The following is a 20,020-nucleotide window of genomic DNA, read 5'->3' as shown; positions in this document are numbered from 1 at the left end:
GACACAAAAAAAACTCTAATCTCATTTTTTTTCTTCCTCCATTTTACTTCCAATTTGAGATTGAATGATTTTTACAAACTGCAATTTCTTCTTTAAATCAGCACTTGACTTTACTGAAATAGTCCTACTCCTCTGAGGCTTCTACAGCTGCCAGCTTCTGTTGCTTTGAAATGATTAATGCTCTATGACAGTGTTTCCCAGCCCAGTCCTCAGGGACCCACAGTCAGTCCACATTTTTGCTCCCTCCCAGACAGTCCACATTTTTGCTCTCTCTTGGCTCCCGGTAGCAAAAGTGTCTTGAGGGTCCCCAATGACTGACTTGGAAAACACTGCTCTATTAAATAATTACAGTGAGCTGAATTCAACAATGACCCACCCTGCAGGAAATAAAAATACAAAATGTATTTTCATTTTTATTAGTTACAGAAAATGACGTGGTTCAGACTATTACTAGGCAAGAGAAAACATGAAGTTTATGTACATGTAGTAGAATTCCTCTTTAGAAACGGTCAACAAATGAAAAATTAAGGCTAACGTGCAGTCAAAACCATAATAAATTAACATTTTTCACACGATTTTAAAATACACAACATGTGCCCTATGTATACTGTAGTTCTCCATAGTTGATTTCAGTTTATTTGCAGTATCACACATATATCCTATGCTACAGCTTCCTGCTTTACTACATATCCAACTCCTGCACAACAGCTCGCATTCAAGTTAAAGCCAACTTGTAACCTAACATGACTTTGTGTAGAGTACAATGAAAAAAAACCTTCCAATCACAAACATCAGCATTAGTATTTAGTGAACTCTGCATAAGACAAAAAGGCATCGGAGTCTGCTTATTACGGCAAGAAATGGTTAAAAAAAATTCTTGTTCATGGTTTGGGGAGGAAAAGTCCCAAGAAATCACCCCCATAAATACAGGTAGTGGTTCAGTCCAAGGTCACCTACTGCATTGTGATTAAAATGTAATAAGGATCACAGGCAAACAGAGTACCACCTGGGGGGTGTCTTACGAGAGCCAAGACCAGTACATTTTTTGTTTGGACATATTTCTCACAGCTGTACATAGAAACATGAGAAGGTGGGAGATGGAGAGACAGAAGTCAGTGGTGCAGGGGCTCCAGCTTGCGTAACCTCACAGGGTTGGCTGGCAGAGCCCGGGCGCAGGGGATGAACGAGGCTTGGTCAGGAGAATGGGAGAGAACCCGGCCACGGTGATTAAACAGATAAAAGGAAGGGCGGTTCCTCAAAGTGTCGAATGTCCTGGAAAAGAACAGCAGCATTATATGTTGGAAGGACACTGGCTTTGCAGTTACGCTGAATGACTGCACCAACACACATGGAACAGCAGGTGGCGTAACGGTTAGGGAATCTATGGAATTGTATGTTCCTTCCCAAGAGGGTGCTGTTCTGGTGCCATTTACCTGGATGATTAACCTGAACTGTGCAAATAAAACATCCAGCCGTATAAATGAATGGACTCACTGTGAATGGAAAAATTCAGTTATGCACTCTGAGTTCGTCGTGTTCTTATTAGGAAAAGACCTGAAAGTTCCCAAATTAATAGAGAAATGTGTACAAATATCCTAATCACATTAAGTGGGGCTGCAGGCACATTGTAAGAGAGCAGCAGTTTATTTTAGAAAGGAGTGATCCTAAAGGCTTACTTGTTTTTTAGCTCTGCTGAGGCATCCATGTCTTTGAACTCCCCAGCAATGTGGACTATGCCGTAACAGGTCACTATGAAGGCCAACAAAGTCTGCAGGACAATCTGTAAGCGCATGGAAGGGAATGAATCACGTGCTGGACCAGAACCGAAAATATTACAGGAATACATTTAAAATGGGGGAAAACAGATCACTTACGTCTATCGGTAGTGTTTCATTCTCTTTCTCTGTGAGTCGCATGTAAGACCGATCTGTAAAATCAGACATGAAACAATTGTAAATTGTACATACCTTAGATAAATGTCTGCACGATATGCGAAAAGCCCGCGAGCAATATTGTTATATTTATAAAACAAAAAAGGAGATGCAATTACCCGAAATCAACTACAGCCAAATAGAGCTTATTTACAAGGCGAGTGGGTCGGCACAAAGCAGTAGAGAAATGCAATGTGACTACTGTGCGTGCACACATCGTGCTGATGATGCTTCAACGATATATCGTGCAGCCCTACTTCAAAACAGCCAGATGCATGCCTGAAGGGCCGCTGTTTGAACTACAACCGTTACGCGTTTGATAACTTGAGACTGCCTGCTCATAAGTATATCAGGCCCCGTTTGCCTAGGAGTTACACCCCTAACCACGCACAAGTTTGATTTTACGCTATAATAAATAGAGTGGCGCCTGCAAAAAATTTTGTGGTGGCCATCAGGGACCAGTTATATTTAGGGGCATGGCTGCGACGCATCGGATCTCTTCGATGGTTCCGTTTATAAATAAAATTATCCCTATTTTGTTTCTGCTATTTAGATGTGAGGTGGCTGGTCCATGGCCACCCCTTACATCAGCCCTGAATACGGACAATTTGGAAAATGAATGAATATGACATGAATTTTACTAAAATTCTCCACAAGCATCCTTTTATAGACGACGGTTTATGTACTGGACGATGTCTGTTAAGTTTACCACCAACTTTCATGAAATGCACAAAACGTCTCCTGTTACTGTTTCTAAGGACGATGTGGACAAGAAGTGCTTATTACCATTCCCGACAATGCAACCATAATTATATAAATAAGGTGATAAAAACTAGCGGAAGGTTGGACTGTTGAGCCCTTTTCCACAGAATTAACTAACAAAGAATATGAGTTTGAGATCACTGTATGTTTACTTTATTCAAATACAGGACACGGGTTACAATTTATGGCGCAACACGAGAATACAACCTCTGCAAGTACTTCAAATTATATCAGCCACCTACGCATACGTACCAAGGCTAAATGGTTTTCAGTACAATTTAACCCCATCATGACCAAACAATCTCTGTACTCTCAAGTATTAACAGAAACGCTTTATAAGCATTATAATCAGGCTTTGCTAATTATGTTGAGAGTTTCACACCTAAAACAAACAGCATTGCGTTCTACTGAACCTGGCAGAAGTTAATGTAACGAACGTAAAATTAATTAATTATTATTATTTTTCAAATGCCTGTTTGGTAGCAGTTACAGCTCAGGCCCTGGTGGATGTATGGCTGGCGGACACCGAAGAAACGACTCGTAGTGTATTAAAAAAAAGACAGAATTGGCATGCTTTAACGATCTCTGTTCAATCAATTTGATGCTACTCACGCTGAGCTGCCGAGAAAGCTGCGTGAGCTAAAGCCAGCAGACCTACAAGGACCAGAGCCTTCCAAAACGACGAAGCCATCTTTTAAGCGCACAACGTCATTACGGTATTGTGCACATACCCTGGCACTGGTAAAGACCGTCATGCCGGCGCACATTAATGACGCACCTCACAAGATCTTCCGAGAGATAACACCGGCGCGCCTTAATAGCGAACTCACATCGGCGCATTTTAAAAACGTGCCCCGCAATCGGTACGAAACCCGCAATATTTAGTTTGGAAAATGACCGAATCTTGTGGATTTGTACAACCAATTAATATGATGCTACTTGTAATGTTCTAGCATATTTTATTTGTGGCATTCAGGAATGGTATTCTACGAATAAGTGGAAATAATAAGTGAAAGTTATTTAAAAACAAAGAAACGGCTGCTTATGCCAAAGGTCCTATTGCTTTCCTCCAGCGTCACGTGACCGGGTGGGCGGGGTCAGTGAGTCGAACCGGAACAGCCTGGACAGTCCGGCTGAGTCCATCTCCGCCAGATATGAAGTCCAGGACTAGAAACGGTACGGCCCACAGTGGCCGCAAGGCTCTGCCGCTGTCCATCCTGGGCGGCCTGCTGATCTGCCTGTGCGCTGCGAGCCGGGCCGACGACAGCAGCATGGAGAACATCGTTACCGAGAAGCAGGCTGAGGAAAGCCACAGGCAAGACAGCGCTAACCTGCTCATCTTCATCATGCTGCTTACTCTCACCATCCTCACCATATGGCTCTTCAAACATCGGCGATTCCGGTTTTTACACGAAACGGGACTGGCCATGATTTACGGTGAGGACCCAGGTTTCCCAGACACGGGGAATCCATCCGCCCGCTTATCTGCTGGTCACTGTCTGTAGATGCTGTTAAGACGCTTGGTTAGAGGTAACAGTAGGAGAAATAATCACGTGTGATTTTTTTAAGTATGAACAGCTTCTGGTGATGCTTAATAAAGCGTCTGCTGGACTGATGCATGTGTTAATGTGGCACTGAGGCATCATCTTCGCCTGGCGCTGGGGGAGCAGCCGCCGATCAGCGCTGACAGGCGGCATTGCGGTGCTGCCCCTGTTTACGCTTGTGCTCCTCATGTGCGGAGAGGGCTGGTCAGCAGCCAAGCGACACCGGGCCGTATTGTAATGATGTGTCAGGTCCCTTCTCTGTGTTGTCATTTTGAGGGTGGGGGTTTGGAGTTTTATTCGCAAAAAAGAAAAAACACTAGAAAGGACTGATTGTAGAAAAATTAATTAATTCCCACTTATGTTTTAATTCTTGACTAAACAATGTAATATGTTGCACAAAATATTTCGATCTCCATTATATATATATGTATGTGTGTGTGTGTGCTTGTTATGTTTGTTAGAAACTGACCTTTGAAGGACAAGTCTTTAAGGATATTTTATAAAATGCTGAAAGCTTCCCTGTTTACAAGGTTAATAATTACTGTTAACTTGTTTCCGTAAATATCTTAATAGATTTTTTTTCTCTTTCAGAGAAACATATTCCTGGAACAATTTAAGTTCAGGGATGGTCTGTTTTAATTCTGCCTGAACTTTCACTTTCAGCAGGCAGTTTTTTTTTAGTTTGGAGCAGGCAGCCTGTGACTCCGTGCTGCTTCCCTGCTGAATGTGGATGGGTTGGTGACATATGTGTGTCCCTGGCTTCCACCTACTGACTAGCTGATCACGGCGTCTGCAGGAGAGTGTGTCGTGAACCGGCCGGTCTCTCCTTCCCAGGTCTCCTGGTAGGCGTGGTCCTCCGGTATGGCATCCACGTGCCCCGCGACATCAACAACGTGACCCTCAGCTGCCACGTCAACGCCAGCCCGGCCACCCTGTTGGTCAACGTCAGCGGCCGCTTCTATGAGTACACGCTAAAGGGCGAGATCAACGCCAACGAGGTCAATGAAGTTCAGGACAACGAGATGCTCCGGAAGGTAATGGAGACGCGCCTACGGCAGAGGACACTGCACGTTCATGTTCTGGACATCTACTGATTAAAGACACAGCCTGTAGAGAAGCATGTGTGTGTACTGTCTGTCATCTGGATATGTCCTCTGCATACATCGCAAAGTGCTGTGCCGCATTCAGATTGGCCTGAGCTGAAGGTTCTCCATAGTGCATCTCTTTGGTATCGAGATGTCGCCATGTTTTGGGTTAGATCCCTCTCCCAGCACCCAGCCAGCTGCATGGAGGAGGGCACTCGTCCGCCTCCTTAATAAAATTACCCGAAGGCCCAGCAGAGGTGGTTGCATGCTGTGACAAGGGCATCGTGCTGGGGAAGGAACTGGAGGGCGTGCTAAAGTAAAACAGCATCCGAGTCATAGTACAAGTCAGCAGCTTCTGGTAGGAGTAAGACAGGAGTAAAGTAATAATCCATGTGTAAAACCTTGTTACTCGTGGCAGATGAAAGGATTACCCATCCATCCATACATCCTTTTTCTGTAACTGCTTGTCCTATTCAGGATTGCCGGGAGTCCAGAGTCTATCCCGGAGGCTACGGCCGCAAGGCAGGGAACAACCCAGGATGGGGTGCCAATCCATCGCAGGGAATTAAATTGTGAAACTTCCTTTCATGCAAACTCTGTTAACATCCAGTCTCCGCGGCCTGATTCGTCTCTTGGCAGCTTCCTCATTGGAGTGATGAACTGACATCAGCTGAACATCTTTAAAAGCATTTTATTAGATATAAACGAGACTGATGTGTTTGTTTTGTCTGCAGCAGTGGTAACATTTGAAGGAAAGCCCCTTGGCTTCTTTCGACGTCTTGTAAAGGTCACTTCTGTCGCTCTGAGTGGTGCATTAAAGAGACGTGCAATTTTACGGAGTTATTGGAAATAGAAAAATCTGTTAAAAGCGTGGGAGGAAGTTAGATAAGTATCTCGAAGGAAAGCAGAGCGAGTTTAGCTGAGAGAGCTAGAAAGTTCTCCATGTTGGTAATAAATCACAGTGGGATCTACCTTGGCTTTGAGTTTCATTTGACTGTTACAAGGTAAGCGTGATGTGATTGGTTAAACGCCAGCTGTGTCCTCTTCCAGGTGACCTTTGACCCGGAGGTGTTTTTTAACATCCTGCTGCCGCCGGTCATCTTTCACGCAGGATACAGTTTGAAGAGGGTAAGTGAGGGACCCAACCATGGAGCTGCTGAATCACTGATTTACTTTGGCAAAGATGTTGGTTTTATGAATAGTTAGGTTAAGCTGGAGGATGACAATGGTGATGAAGATGATGATGGTTGTTATGCCTCTGAGGAACGTAAGTAGCGTGACTGTTTTCTCCGTCATTTCAGAGACACTTTTTCAGAAACATGGGCTCCATCCTCGCCTATGCCTTCATGGGGACGGTCGTGTCCTGTTTTGTCATCGGGTGAGACTCGGACGTACTCCTGGTGTGTGGATGTCATCGGTCGGGGGTGTGGTTTAGGCCATGTGCACTGACCGAGGCTCCGCCCACTTCTCGCCCCTCCAGCATGGTGATGTACGGCTGTGTCATGCTCATGAAGCAGGTGGGCCAGCTGGCCGGCGATTTCTTCTTCACCGACTGCCTGTTTTTTGGAGCCATCGTGTCGGCCACAGACCCAGGTGCCTGCCGCCCTCACCTCCAGCCCTCTGCATCCCCGGCCCGGTGTGGCTCAGCGGGGAACCCAGTGGCCGGCAGAGTGAATATGCCGTTGGGCCTTTGAGCTCGAGCTATAACCCGGTTGCTTTATCAGTTGTACGTCGCTTTGGATAAATGTACCTACTAAATAACTCTACTGGTTTATGAGGACTGTGCTGTGCCGTCCCCTCTGCAGTCACGGTCCTGGCCATCTTTAACGAGCTCCAGGTGGACGTCGATCTCTACGCTCTGCTTTTCGGGGAGAGCGTGCTCAACGACGCCGTGGCCATCGTCCTGTCCTCGTAAGTGTCCCCTCCCCGGGGAGTGCGGTGATGCAGGTATCGTTGGGATGTCGGTGCCTGCCGTTTAGGCTCTGCTGTAACCATGGAAATGCCCCGTTTAGGATCTGCGGTGGTCCCCTGTCTGTAAATGAATCACAGGCTTATTCAAGAGTTTGATGAAAATGGGCGAGAGCCGCGCCCCAGAACGGCTGCTTCTCAGGGCTTTTCATGCACGCAGACGGAGAGCAGGGTTGCCTTTGGCGCTCTGTGTTGTGCAGCGTGTCACCTCTGAGCATCTGTGTTGCTAAGCAGCGGCTGATAGCGCTGATCGCTAACACTCTGACCGCCGGCACCTTCCCAGAATTCTCATTTATTACGGCAAGGAGAGCCAGCGGGCGAGGCACGGACCGAGCCGGGCGGTGGAGAGGCCGGAGGGCGAGGTGGAGACGCAGGGGCCGCCCCCCAACGGGTGTGCCGTCCTGTTTGCGTGTGCCCCGGCGAGTGCACGGCGTGGCCTCACTGGCATGGTTAGGAATGCTAATTCCCAGCACAGGACCTCGGAATGGCATCGAGGTGCCCTTTGACCTCTGAGCCCTGTCTGAATGAGCGGACTTGGCTGCCCTACATTCCTTCTGGCATTTACACGAGGCTTTGGCCCCCTCATTAACCGGATCTGGCCGGTATGGCTTGACGTGCTGGTAATTGGCTTCCGGGGCCCTGGGTGTTTAATTAGGTCTCCTGTGTGCTCTGCTGTACTGCTGACCTCCAGCATCTCTCTGACCCTCCACATTCTTATCTGTAGTGGAGTGATGTAACCCTACAGACTAGTGACATCTTCCACTCAGTTTCTGACCTTGGTTTCCCATGATGCAAAGCCACAGAAGAATGATGTCATTCTCTCGGTTTATCAATTGTGATAAAAGACCACAGTAGAGGTGTACAGACGCTCCTCTACTTACGAACATTCAACTTGCGAACTTTCAGACATAGGGACGAAGAGGACTGTAAGTCCAAATTGTGTTCATTTGGGCTCCCGTTTCCTGTCCACAACATAAATTTTTTTTTTCTGCGCACCAATTCCGCCTAGTATGACTTCTGGCCGCTACTCCCACCCCGCAGCAGCGTAATGTACGTACTCCCAGCATCCTAGTTCTTTGTACTTGCGTATACCCTTAAAATGATGTTGAAAAACGACTTACGAACAAGATACGTTACGAATGGCCGTTCTTAACTTGAAATATTCGTAAGTAGAGGAGCGTCTGTATATCACTATTCGTACTTGACTGTACTTGTGTTCTCATCTACCCATTTTACATCATCCTCCATTGCCGAAGACCAGTTCCAATACTAAGAACAGAAGTACAGTTCCAAATATGAAGGATTCATCGGTTGCATCCTCGACAAATGAGACCAATCCCATGATTCATTGCATCCTGATTTCGTTCTTGGGAGGCAAGTTACCAAGACCGCTCTTGCCAAGACCACAAGTACGATCTTTGTATTGAGAAACACCCAATGTGTCTTCGGTACAGTTTCCCATAACACCACACAACAGTGATATCATCAGTAGATCTGTTCTCTAGAGCTGAGGAATGGGTTGGGCGATGGTTACCCAGAGATATCATGCCTTTCCTCTCACCCAGAGCCCTGTGGGAGTGACGTGCCCTGGCACCAGGCGTGGGTGAACCCTCTTATCTGCATGCTGTGGCTGCTGTTGCGAGTATCTTGTCCTCTACCTGTTCTCTCAGTTTAGCTTCTTCCTCTTTCACAAAGACATTAGTCACTCCTCTGCCAGGTTGTACACATAGTTCCTATTGCGTCCGACCTGCATGTTCAGAGATCTTGGGTTGCGAGCCGCCTTACGGGAAACTCCGCTCTGCCTCCGCTCTGCCTCCGCTCTGCCTCCGCTCTGCCTCTCACCCTCTCTGTGTTCTGCCTCTGCTGCCTTCAGGTCCATCGTAGCCTATCAGCCAACCGGGGACAACAGCCACACCTTCGAGGCCATGGCCATGCTGAAGTCCTTCGGCGTTTTCCTGGGCGTCTTCAGCGGCTCCTTCGCCCTCGGCCTGGCCACCGGCGTCATGACGGCTCTGATATCCTCCCCTCACTCATCCGCCTCCGTCTCGTTGGCCTAGCCTCCGGTCTGCCGCATTTTGGCGGGTGGCTTAGTGGTCCCCGGCCCGCTTAGCCGGCGCTCGGTGTCAAACCGATCTCCCGTTTCCCTTGACCATTCTTCACGTCACCAAATTCACCAAGTTGCGGGACTTCCCACTGTTGGAGACGGCGCTCTTCTTCCTCATGTCCTGGAGTACCTTCCTCCTGGCCGAAGCATGCGGCTTCACAGGTGACCACGGACACCCCCTTACCCTCCCCCCTGTAGAAGGGTCAATACACATTAGATATGGGTGTGACCCAGCCCAGGGCCAGATTTTACTGCTTGTGCAAACGTACCAATTCAATTCAATTCAGTTTATTTTTATATAGCACCTTTCACAACAGAGTCATGCCAAGGCGCTTTATATGGATGTGTTGTGATACATTACGGCATCAGAAATTAAATAAAGAAAGCCAAATAACAATGGAGGAGAGGAACCGAAAAACCTCTGGGGGTCCAAGGTCAACTGGCTGCCGAACCCCCCCCTGGGCAAACTAACATTACTGAAAACAGGAAAGAGTGGGCATGCTTGCTAACCGCAAGGTGTGAGCTGTGATTGAGGATCAAGATGAAGTCCATCAATGAGTCTGTTATCCACGTTGGCCTGTGTAGGGTGTGTAGGTACCAGAATGGTTTATGGTCCAGTGCCAAACATGACGGATAGGACCAAAATCGCAAGACATACAGGGGAACACTTCACAGAACACTATGTGCAAAAAAAAAAAAGAATACAAAAATTTACGGAAGAGACAGTGCAAGACATCTTAATAAATTGACTAGTTCAAGAACCAAAATAAGACCACTGGGCTTTCAGAACAACTTAAATTTAAGAACATGAATTAATGTGTCAAATGTAGAGGTTGTAACCTGACATGATATGATGGTTGGGGAGAATCAAGCATCTAGTGATGGAGACAAGTGGCTGCTGGTCTCTTGGGGGCGCCCTAGGCCGGCTGATTGGCTGTTACTCCCCAACTGTACAGGAGGCTGATCTGCTGGTCTCTTGGGGGCGCCCTAGGCCGGCTGGTCGGCTGTTACTCCCCAGCTGTACAGGAGGCTGATCTGCTGGTCTCTTGGGGACGCCCTAGGCCGGCTGGTCGGCTGTTACTCCCCAGCTGTACAGGAGGCTGATCTGCTGGTCTCTTGGGGGCTCCCTAGGCCGGCTGGTCGGCTGTTACTCCCCAGCTGTACAGGAGGCTGATCTGCTGGTCTCTTGGGGGCTCCCTAGGCGGGCTGGTCGGCTGTTACTCCCCAGCTGTACAGGAGGCTGATCTGCTGGTCTCTTGGGGGCTCCCTAGGCGGGCTGGTCGGCTGTTACTCCCCAGCTGTACAGGAGGCTGATCTGCTGGTCTCTTGGGGGCTCCCTAGGCGGGCTGGTCGGCTGTTACTCCCCAGCTGTACAGGAGGCTGATCTGCTGGTCTCTTGGGGGCGCCCTAGGCGGGCTGGTCGGCTGTTACTCCCCAGCTGTACAGGAGGCTGATCTGCTGGTCTCTTGGGGGCGCCCTAGGCCGGCTGATTGGCTGTTACTCCCCAGCTGTACAGGAGGCTGATCTGCTGGTCTCTTGGGGGCTCCCTAGGCGGGCTGGTCGGCTGTTACTCCCCAGCTGTACAGGAGGCTGATCTGCTGGTCTCTTGGGGGCTCCCTAGGCCGGCTGGTCGGCTGTTACTCCCCAGCTGTACAGGAGGCTGATGATAGGCCGCCGGCTTAGCGGTCGGCCATGGCTGCCCTGTCCTTGCTGCCCCTGACACCTCCCTGCTCTGCTACCCATCCTTGTAGGTGTTGTGGCCGTGCTCTTCTGTGGAATCACCCAGGCCCACTACACCTACAACAATCTGTCCCCGGAGTCCCAGGACAGGACCAAGCAGGTAGGGGGGGTGCTTTTGGGGGGGGGGGGGGCTGTCGTCACACTGCTTCTGGGTTGCGGGTTTGATTTTGGCCTTTTTCTGAAGGTGTATCCTGCAGTGTGGTCTTGTTTGATTTCTTCTGTTTCTATTTTATGACTTCACAACTGTTTTCAAGATGGTGGTTGTATTGCGTTTCAGAGGCAGGCTATTTTCATAAGCAATCGAGAGAGAAAGTTCCACCACAAAGTACCGAAGTACCAAAAAAGAGCCCCACTAGGACTTTTGGTACTGGGACCTTTTGGTACTGGGACTTTTGGTACTGGGACTTTTGGTACTGGGACCTTTGGTATGGCTGCTTTGCTAACCCTAGTTGAACGGCCAGTTGAGCGTTTCCTTTCTGTTGTCAGAAGTTGATATGCTGGTTCTGGATCAATCATGTTTGGCACAGTCATGTTTTGTTGTGCTTCATTTAGAAGTTTAATGAGTGCGGTAAACATTTAAACCCGGTCACAGAGAATTGTGATCTCAATTCTAAGCAAAAGAATCGCGATTCACATTTTTTTCCAGAATCGTGCAGCTCTAGTGTGGTCCTAACCCACAGTACAATGCAGCAGAGGTGGAAAGTTCAGGTTCACAAAGTACAAATCCAGACCGAGGTTTTGTTTCAACCACCCAGTTGAGTATAAAGAGTCACAGTCACAGAGTACTCAACTGGTTGGTTGAAACAAAACCTTGGTCTGGATTTATACTTTGTGAACCTGAACTTTCCACTTCTGCCTGTGTAAAGCGCCTGTAACACACAGCCACTTCTGACGAGAGCTCCCTCACCTCAGACCCTCTGCGGAGAGCCGTCGCTCCCCTTCTTCTCCCCACAGACAAAACCACGAGGTCTCATCGCTCCCTGCTTCTCTGTTACAGCTGTTTGAGCTGCTAAACTTCCTGGCTGAAAACTTCATCTTCTCCTACATGGGGCTGACGCTGTTCTCCTTCCAGAACCACATCTTCAACCCCATGTTCATCATTGGGGCCTTTGTATCCTCTCCGCCGTCAGTTGGCTCAGCCGCGTTCGCCTCTGACAGAGGCAGGGTCTTATAATTGAAAACGACATTGATATAGTAAATGAGTTCAATGATAGTTTTGCACGGGTATTCACTGTTGAGGACACTAGTAATTTACCAGTTCTTATTACTAATACAGCATCGTCTATAACTTATATACTGTATATATAACTGAAGCTGATGTTTTGCAAAGCCTAGCTAAGCTCAAAATAAATAAATCTCAGGGCCCTGATGGCATCTTACCTATAGTGTTAAAAGAGATGAGGGATATTATTTGCCGACCCTTAACTTTACTGTTTCATGCCATGCCAACATAACACCCATTTTCAAAAAAGGGGATAGAAGCAATTTGTCAAACTATAGGCCAATCAGTCTAACTTGTATAACTGGTAAAGTTATGGAGGCTATAATCAAAGAGAAAATGGTAGATTACCTGGACTCAAATAACATTTTGAGGGATAGCCAGCATGGATTTAGGAGAGGTAGATCCTGTTTAACAAACCTGTTGGAGTTTTTTGAGGAAGCTACTCAGGAAGTTGATGATAAGAAGGCCTATGATGTCATCTAGTTAGATTTCCAAAAGGCTTTTGATGTTGTTCCCCACAAGAGGCTCTCACTTAAACTCAAAGCGACAGGTATTTTAGGAACTGTAGCGACCTGGATTGATAACTGGTTAACAGATAGGAAGCAGCGAGTAGTTATTAGAGGCACAATGTCACAGTGGGCCTGCGTTCATAGTGGGGTACCGCAGGGTTCAATTTTAGGACCACTATTGTTCCTAATTTACATAAATGATATAGACACCAATATATACAGTAAACTGGTGAAATTTGCAGATGACACCAAGGTGGGTGGTGTAGCAGATACTGAACTAGCGGCTCAGCAGCTACAGCGGGATCTTAATTTAATTAGTGACTGGGCCGATACCTGGCAGATGAAATTTAACATAGACAAATGTAAGGTACTCCATGTAGGGAGCAGAAATATAAAGTACCGGTATTTTATGGGACCTACTGAAATAAAGGTAGCTGATTATGAGAAAGACCTTGGTGTGTATGTTGATGCTTCCATGTCTCATTCTCGCCAGTGCGGGGAAGCAATAAAAAAGGCCAATAGGATGTTGGGTTATATCTCCAGGTGTGTGGAGTTTAAGTCAAGGGAGGTAATGCTAAGATTATACAATTCCTTGGTGAGACCTCACCTAGAATATTGTGTGCAGGTTTGGTCACCATATCTTAAAAAGGTCATTGCGGCCTTAGAAAAGGTGCAGCGTAGGGCCACAAGAATGATTCCTGGTCTTAGAGGAATGTCATACGAGGAAAGGTTAGTTGAGCTAAATCTGTTCAGCCTCAAGCAAAGGAGACTGAGGGGGGACATGATCCAGGTCTATAAGATTCTAACAGGTTTGGATGCTGTTCAACCGAATAGTTACTTCAGCATTAGTTCAAATACAAGAACTCGTGGCCATAGGTGGAAATTAGCGGGAGAACATTTCAAACTGGATTTAAGGAAGCACTTCTTTACACAGCGTGTAGTTAGAGTATGGAATAGTCTTCCTGATAACGTAGTGCAAGCTGAATCCTTGGGTTCCTTTAAATCAGAGCTAGATAAGATTTTAACAACTCTGAGCTATTAGTTAAGTTCTCCCCAAGCGAGCTCGATGGGCCGAATGGCCTCCTCTCGTTTGTATAGTTCTTATGTTCTTATGTTCTAACTCAGTGGCATGCTCACTAACCGTAGCCCTGTGCCATATTCTGGCTGAGATCCAGGTCCCCCGTAACACTGACCAGGATAAGTGGTTAGAAGTGCATGGATGGATGGATGGATGGATGGATGGATGGATGGATGGATGGATGGATATACATTACAGTACTTACATTATAAGCAGTTTAAAGTGATTTATCATAGCTGAGGTCTTCTAGAGGACAGCCAGAGTCCCCCTCCTCCTCTGTGGAGGTTTTCCCTGAGCTAGACGCCCTGCCCTGCTGCCTTCTCCCGCCCTCCTGCCCTCACCAGGCTCTCCTTGACTGCGCCCCCAGCTGGCTGTGTTCCTCGGCAGGGCTGCTAACATCTACCCCCTGTCCCTCCTGCTCAACCTGGGCCGGAAGAACAAGATCGGCTCCAACTTCCAGCACGTCATGATGTTTGCAGGTATTGCCATCTGCAGGGTTCTGGGGGTCTGCGAGGCCAGAGATAGGGGTCTTTGGAGAGCTCTCACCCGCTTCCCCTGCTAGTGCTGATAGGGCGCCCCCCTCCCCCCCCCAGGGCTGCGCGGGGCCATGGCTTTCGCCCTCTCCATCCGGGACACAGCCACCTACGCTCGGCAGATGATGTTCTCCACCACACTGCTCATCGTCTTCTTCACCGTATGGGTGTGCGGAGGGGGCACCACGCAGATGCTGTCCTTCATGCGAATCCGGTGAGTGTGGGGCACTGAGACCCTGGGGATGCCTCGTGGGTGGCCCCGCCCCCCCAGCACCTGTGTAGGGGTGGTGGCGGAGGGCGGAATCTCTAGCGTTTACGTGATCGTACTCTGGGAGTCATTTTATTTCTCCTTTTTCCCCCTGACAGTGTCGGAATGGATTCGGATCCGGACCACTCTGTAAGGATCACAGGATTCTGCTTCTCAGTATGAGTTCCTTGCTCCTTTCCCCGCTCCGTCTTAAACGGTGTGTCTGTGTTTTGGAACAGCTGAATGCCCCCGATGGATCCGAGCGCCGGGCCAAACACGACAGCGCTTGGCCGTTCAGACTCTGGTACAACTTTGACCACAAGTATCCTTTAGCAGAAACCTAAGGACATTTTTCAGTTTGCTTATTGATGACTTTCACCACAGGTCTGTAGGTGTGAAGGATTTCCTGCTGGGACACATTGTGATCTGCATCTTCTAGATTAGTAGAGTTTGACCAAAGAAATGTTTATGCTCCACTAGCAGTGCTCTGTGTTAAATTGTAGTACCAGCTACATGCAGCAGATGGCGCTTTCCCTTCTGATCCTTTAGCATATGCTTCCATCTAGGTAAACTGAAGGCATAGTTGGTAGCATCCACTGTGTTACTGTTATTGCTAAGCAGTGCCTCACCTCCTGTTGTTCAGCCTTTGACTTCAGCCCCCTCCACTCAGCTATCTGAAGCCAATCCTGACACACAGCGGCCCCCCCCTCACAGCCACTCTGCCTGCTTGCTGGGGTCCACTGGCACGGTGTCTCACCAGCCCTCAGGCCTATGAGGTGAATCGATGCTAAGCTAACATGTCAGTGCTGCAGTCCGTACGCGTCTGCCGGGGCTGCGCGTCAGCGCTGCTGTCCGTACGCGTCTGCGGGGGCTGCGCGTCAGGGCTGCTGTCCGTACGCGTCTGCCGGAGCTGCGCGTCAGGGCTGCTGTCCGTACTCGTCTGCCGGAGCTGCGCGTCAGGGCTGCTGTCCGTACTCGTCTGCCGGAGCTGCGCGTCAGGGCTGCTGTCCGTACTCGTCTGCCGGAGCTGCGCGTCAGGGCTGCTGTCCGTACGCGTCTGCCGGAGCTGCGCGTCAGGGCTGCTGTCCGTACGCGTCTGCCGGAGCTGCGCGTCAGGGCTGCTGTCCGTACGCGTCTGCCGGAGCTGTGCTTCAGGGCTGCAGTCCGTACGCGTCTGCCGGGGCTGCGCGTCAGGGCTGCTGTCCGTACGCGTCTGCCGGGGCTGCGCGTCAGGGCTGCTGTCCGTACTCGTCTGCCGGAGCTGCGCGTCAGGGCTGCAGTCCGTACGCGTCTGCCGGAGCTTTGAGTGTCTCCCAGCCCTCACACTCCACCCTGTCCCCTTCCCTGCGCAGAACGAAGGCCAGCTGCATGACGACGACTCGGACCTGATCCTGAACGACGGCGACATCAGCCTGACGTACGGTGACGTGGCAGTGAGCACAGACGCCTCGGGGGTGCGGGGCTGTTCCGCCATGACCTCGGACGAGGCCCTGGACCGCGAACTGGCCTCCGGAGAGAACGAGCTGGTGATCCGCGGCACTCGGCTGGTGTTGCCCATGGACGACACGGAGCCTCCCCTGGCCCTGGCGCCCCCCCCCTCCGGTTCAGACCTGCGGCGCCTCCGGGAGTGAAAGACTTATCTCCTTCTCTCCTTCTCTCTCCCTCTCGCGCTTTGTATTCAGTCTCTCTCAGCCTCCTCTTTTTAAGACAAACGTCGGCTGTTCGGTTTGTCTGCCTCACCTCTTTCCTGCAAACGTCTCACACATATTTATTTATTTATGATTTATTTTCCCATGAGAAATCTTTTCTCTACACTAGACTGTAGTCCAGTCAACGCGGCAATCTTCACTGATCTCTGGCGGAGCTTTCTAGAAATGTGCATGCGCATCCCCAGCAAAAAGCATATTGGCTGCTTTCGTTAGCCTACGAGGTGTTCTGCTTTGTGTTCTCCTGTTTGCCTGCGGGGGGCGCCGTGAGAGCTCTCAGCCTATCTTGCACCCTCTCGCAGTTTGAGGGGCGAGTGTGTGAGTGTGTGATGGATCCGGGTACGTCCTGTGGGGGGGGGGGGGGCTGTTCTTTTCTCACGCCACCGGCAGCCTTGGTGTGTCGGAGTCACCCGCCGCATTTTGGATCCCCTACCAACCCTCAGCTGTGGCTGTGACATCACCGCACCTTCTCCTGTAACCAGACACTCCATGTGTGTGTGGGCTCCCAGCAGTGTTGGCTGGACACCTGTTTACCTGTTTTTACCTTTTCTACTTGGGTCCAGAGTAATTTTCAGAGGAGGTCAGCAGTTTCCTGCCGACCCGCCTTTTTCCAGAAGCCCCCTGTGATCACTGTAAGCTGTGAATATAAAGACAGTGTGAGATGCATGTTAAGCTTGTAATAAAACAAGCCTTTTAGTGACCAGTATGCAAAGGAATAAGGCGTCAGGATCGGGAGCTGGACCCAGACCCCAAACTGGCCCTGAGTGGCGTCCCGAGGGCAGAGTCCCGAGGGCAGAGTCCCGAGGGCAGAGTCCCGCAGCTGTCAGCACTGCCGAGGCTGGGGGGAGCGGCATAGGAACGGGGTTCCAGAGACTGGAATAATACCGCTTAGGTTTTGATAATGATCCTCTTAACAAGCAGCCACAGAACAAAAGTGCGAGAGCAGAGTGGAAGGTTTAAAAAAAAAAAAAAAATGTTTCTGCTGCCGTCGTCTTTGTTTCGTTTCTGAATGTTGCCTTTGGGCGGCGGCCTGGAGGGTCGGTGCGTCTAGCAGCTTCAGCGCAGGCAGAGAGCCTCTTAATGGGGTGGGAGGGGTGTGAGAAACAGAGCGGCGCTGCAAACGGGGGGGGGGGGGGCCTCGGACGGAACGAGGGGAAATGTAAACAGGAGGGGAGGGGCCTCGGAAACGAGTTTCCCATAGTTTACATTTTTATACGCTCAAAATTGTGGAATTCAGTCGGAGCAGAGCTGAGGGCGTTGCACATGACTGCCGTGTTTGTGTGTGTGTGTGTGTGTGTGTGTGTGTGTGTGTGTGTGCGCGTGTGTGTCTGTGTGTGTGTGTCTGTGTGTGTGTGTCTGTGTGTGTGCGCGCGCGTGTGCTCCGCAGCTGCGGAGAGTTCTTAAGAGATTTTTGTTGAATTCTTGTAATTGTACGAGGACTGCAGATGTAGCTTGTTGGGGGGGGGGCAATGCATGTATATATATCACCCAGTGTCTTTGAAACATTTGCTTTGAAATACTGACTGTGTTCTGGTACTAAATCTTAACTGGCTGGGGTCCATGTGCAGCCCGTATGGCTGCAGTGTCGGAGCATCAGCTGCCTGCAAACAGGAAGGTGATCAGCTGGCCTGTTAGGCCCCGTCGCGTCTCGCCCCGCCCCCCCCCCCCCTCCCTCCTTAACTCAGCTCATTGTTTGTTGACGAGCCGCTGGCAGCGCGGTGTGGAACGGGAAGTCCAGTGGAACTCGGTGTCTATGGCAGGAAGCCTGTTTATCAGCAGCCCCCACCCCCCACAGTCCATCCATCTGTCTGTCCGTCGGGAGCGATTTGGAACCAATATCCCACCGTCTCCTGCCAGGGGAGAGCATTTCTCTCTTCTTTTTTTATTTTTGAAATGCACGAGTCCAGATGTCACCCTTCTGGTATCTTCCCTTCACTGGGGATACTGATGTAGTGGGAAAGCATTAAAATAGAATGTTTGCACTTTCTTGTACTTTATTTGGTCATCGAGTTGGATGTTGGCTGTATCTGTCTGAAGCGGCTCCGAGGACTGAGAGGCTCACAGACCTGGTGCTGGTGATGCTCTGAGTGGCAGTGTGACGTCGTGGCCCCTGGAACGTCCCTTCATCACCCCCCCCCGATGCCAGTCCTGTTTGAACGTGGCCATTCGTCTTCGTCCTCTTGGTAGCCACGCGTCTGGCATCCATAAGGCCACGCAGTGCAGCTCTGAGGTCACGACCATTTCAGTGCATTGAGCAATTAGTGCCGTCTCCTTTTCAAAGAACTATGAAGGTCAGCGCTCTCACTTTTGAGAAGACATTGCTTTGATTGGCTTGCACACCGAAAAGTGGACTCTGTCACTAAATATTAATAAAGAGTGTTGAGTACGTGTTTGGAAAGTCTACTGAAGATGTGTGTCGATGTCTCCCGGTGTGATTGTCGGACTCCCAGGTCGGTCGTGTCCGTTCCGTACTGTTGCTGTTTACACCATTGTGTATAACCTCTTTGCCTGTCTGTGTGTGTGGAATGATCAATAAAGAGACCCCGTGTTTACTCAGACTCCCCCTTTTACACTTATTCCACCTTCTGTTCCTTCGAATTGTTATTTCACCCTAATGGCATGAGAGAGACGTCCTGGATTTGGGTCAGACGGCCGCCCCGCCCGTGAGAGAGACCGCTTCCGCTGCCTGGAAGGGCCTCAGGCTTATCCGCTGTGGCGGCGGCTCCGTCAGCACGGCCAGGCTCCAGCGGCCGCGTCTCCTGGGACAGACGGACGCTGATCTTTTTCCAGCTCGCTCTCTCCGGCAGGCAGCCCCATCACTCAAGCTGACAGGCTGCTACGCATGAACCCGTATCGCCATGATCATTTGTCAGGCCGTTCCAAAGTTTGAGGGAAGAATTCTCACGTCTAAATCAGGGCGCCTTTCCTCAGCACCAGCAGGCTTGACATGTGTCCTTTATTTATTCCGTCGAGGGATCTACATGGCCAAGGTGCTGTTTTTCACATATGCTCCTGGTTAGCCGGATCCCCTCCAGCGGGACTGATCAGGTGACCCACTCCTGCTCCTAATAAGGACATAACTGGCCATAAGAATGCCTGTTTGCTGGGATCATGGACACACGTTATATTCACTTTTATGGGAAGCTCCAAAGTTTACTCTCACTTACAGTGCTGTGATGCGGACGGTGGTGTGAGGCCTCTTAGAGAGCTTCCCAAATTAAAACATGTCCCATCTGATAACATCAGGATATTAACTTGCCTCTCTGTGTATTTTGATAGTTAAGATGTGCATGATATTAAATATAGAGTGTTGTTAATGATAAAAAATGATTGCTTGACCAGTAACAAAAAGCCAATGCCTTAACAGGCGGTTTGATCATTCAGAACAAGGCCCGTCCTGATCCGTGTGCACAGGTGAGCCTCACTGCTGGTGCCCCACAATAAATAATATATAACAATTTTCATATAATGAAACTTAAATAAATTATTACTACTACTACAATTAATACTAATACTAAATCCTACGAAACAGGTGTTTTGAAATTTTAACTATTTAGCACTATTATTTCTTTGATACTTTGAACTTTAACT

At 49.3% G+C, this 20,020-nt stretch overlaps 2 protein-coding genes across 2 annotated transcripts; one reads left to right on the top strand and one right to left on the bottom strand.

Moving 5' to 3' along the window:
* Positions 1 to 400: 400 nt before the first annotated feature.
* On the bottom strand, positions 401 to 3,465 carry LOC111860561 (ER membrane protein complex subunit 5). Its single transcript, XM_023844387.2, has 4 exons — positions 3,306 to 3,465; positions 1,875 to 1,927; positions 1,677 to 1,780; positions 401 to 1,272 (listed from the first exon to the last, which is right to left on the bottom strand). Exons 1-4 carry the CDS (start codon positions 3,382 to 3,384, stop codon positions 1,113 to 1,115), a joined length of 396 nt encoding a protein of 131 aa, XP_023700155.1. The 5' UTR covers positions 3,385 to 3,465; the 3' UTR covers positions 401 to 1,112.
* A 12-nt stretch (positions 3,466 to 3,477) lies between these two features.
* LOC111860560 (sodium/hydrogen exchanger 6) lies at positions 3,478 to 18,981 on the top strand. The gene is made up of 16 exons (XM_072706302.1): positions 3,478 to 4,130; positions 5,072 to 5,271; positions 6,373 to 6,450; positions 6,624 to 6,700; positions 6,803 to 6,915; positions 7,128 to 7,233; positions 9,164 to 9,305; positions 9,451 to 9,556; positions 11,146 to 11,234; positions 12,132 to 12,245; positions 14,311 to 14,422; positions 14,537 to 14,690; positions 14,843 to 14,873; positions 14,963 to 15,045; positions 15,394 to 15,499; positions 16,076 to 18,981. Exons 1-16 carry the CDS (start codon positions 3,848 to 3,850, stop codon positions 16,352 to 16,354), a joined length of 2,073 nt encoding a protein of 690 aa, XP_072562403.1. The 5' UTR covers positions 3,478 to 3,847; the 3' UTR covers positions 16,355 to 18,981.
* The last annotated feature ends 1,039 nt before the right edge of the window (positions 18,982 to 20,020 follow it).

The sequence above is a fragment of the Paramormyrops kingsleyae genome, chromosome 24 (genome assembly GCF_048594095.1).
Source record: "Paramormyrops kingsleyae isolate MSU_618 chromosome 24, PKINGS_0.4, whole genome shotgun sequence".
In the NCBI taxonomy this organism is placed as follows: Eukaryota; Metazoa; Chordata; class Actinopteri; order Osteoglossiformes; family Mormyridae; genus Paramormyrops; species Paramormyrops kingsleyae.
This window is presented reverse-complemented; position numbering and strand designations above follow the sequence as displayed.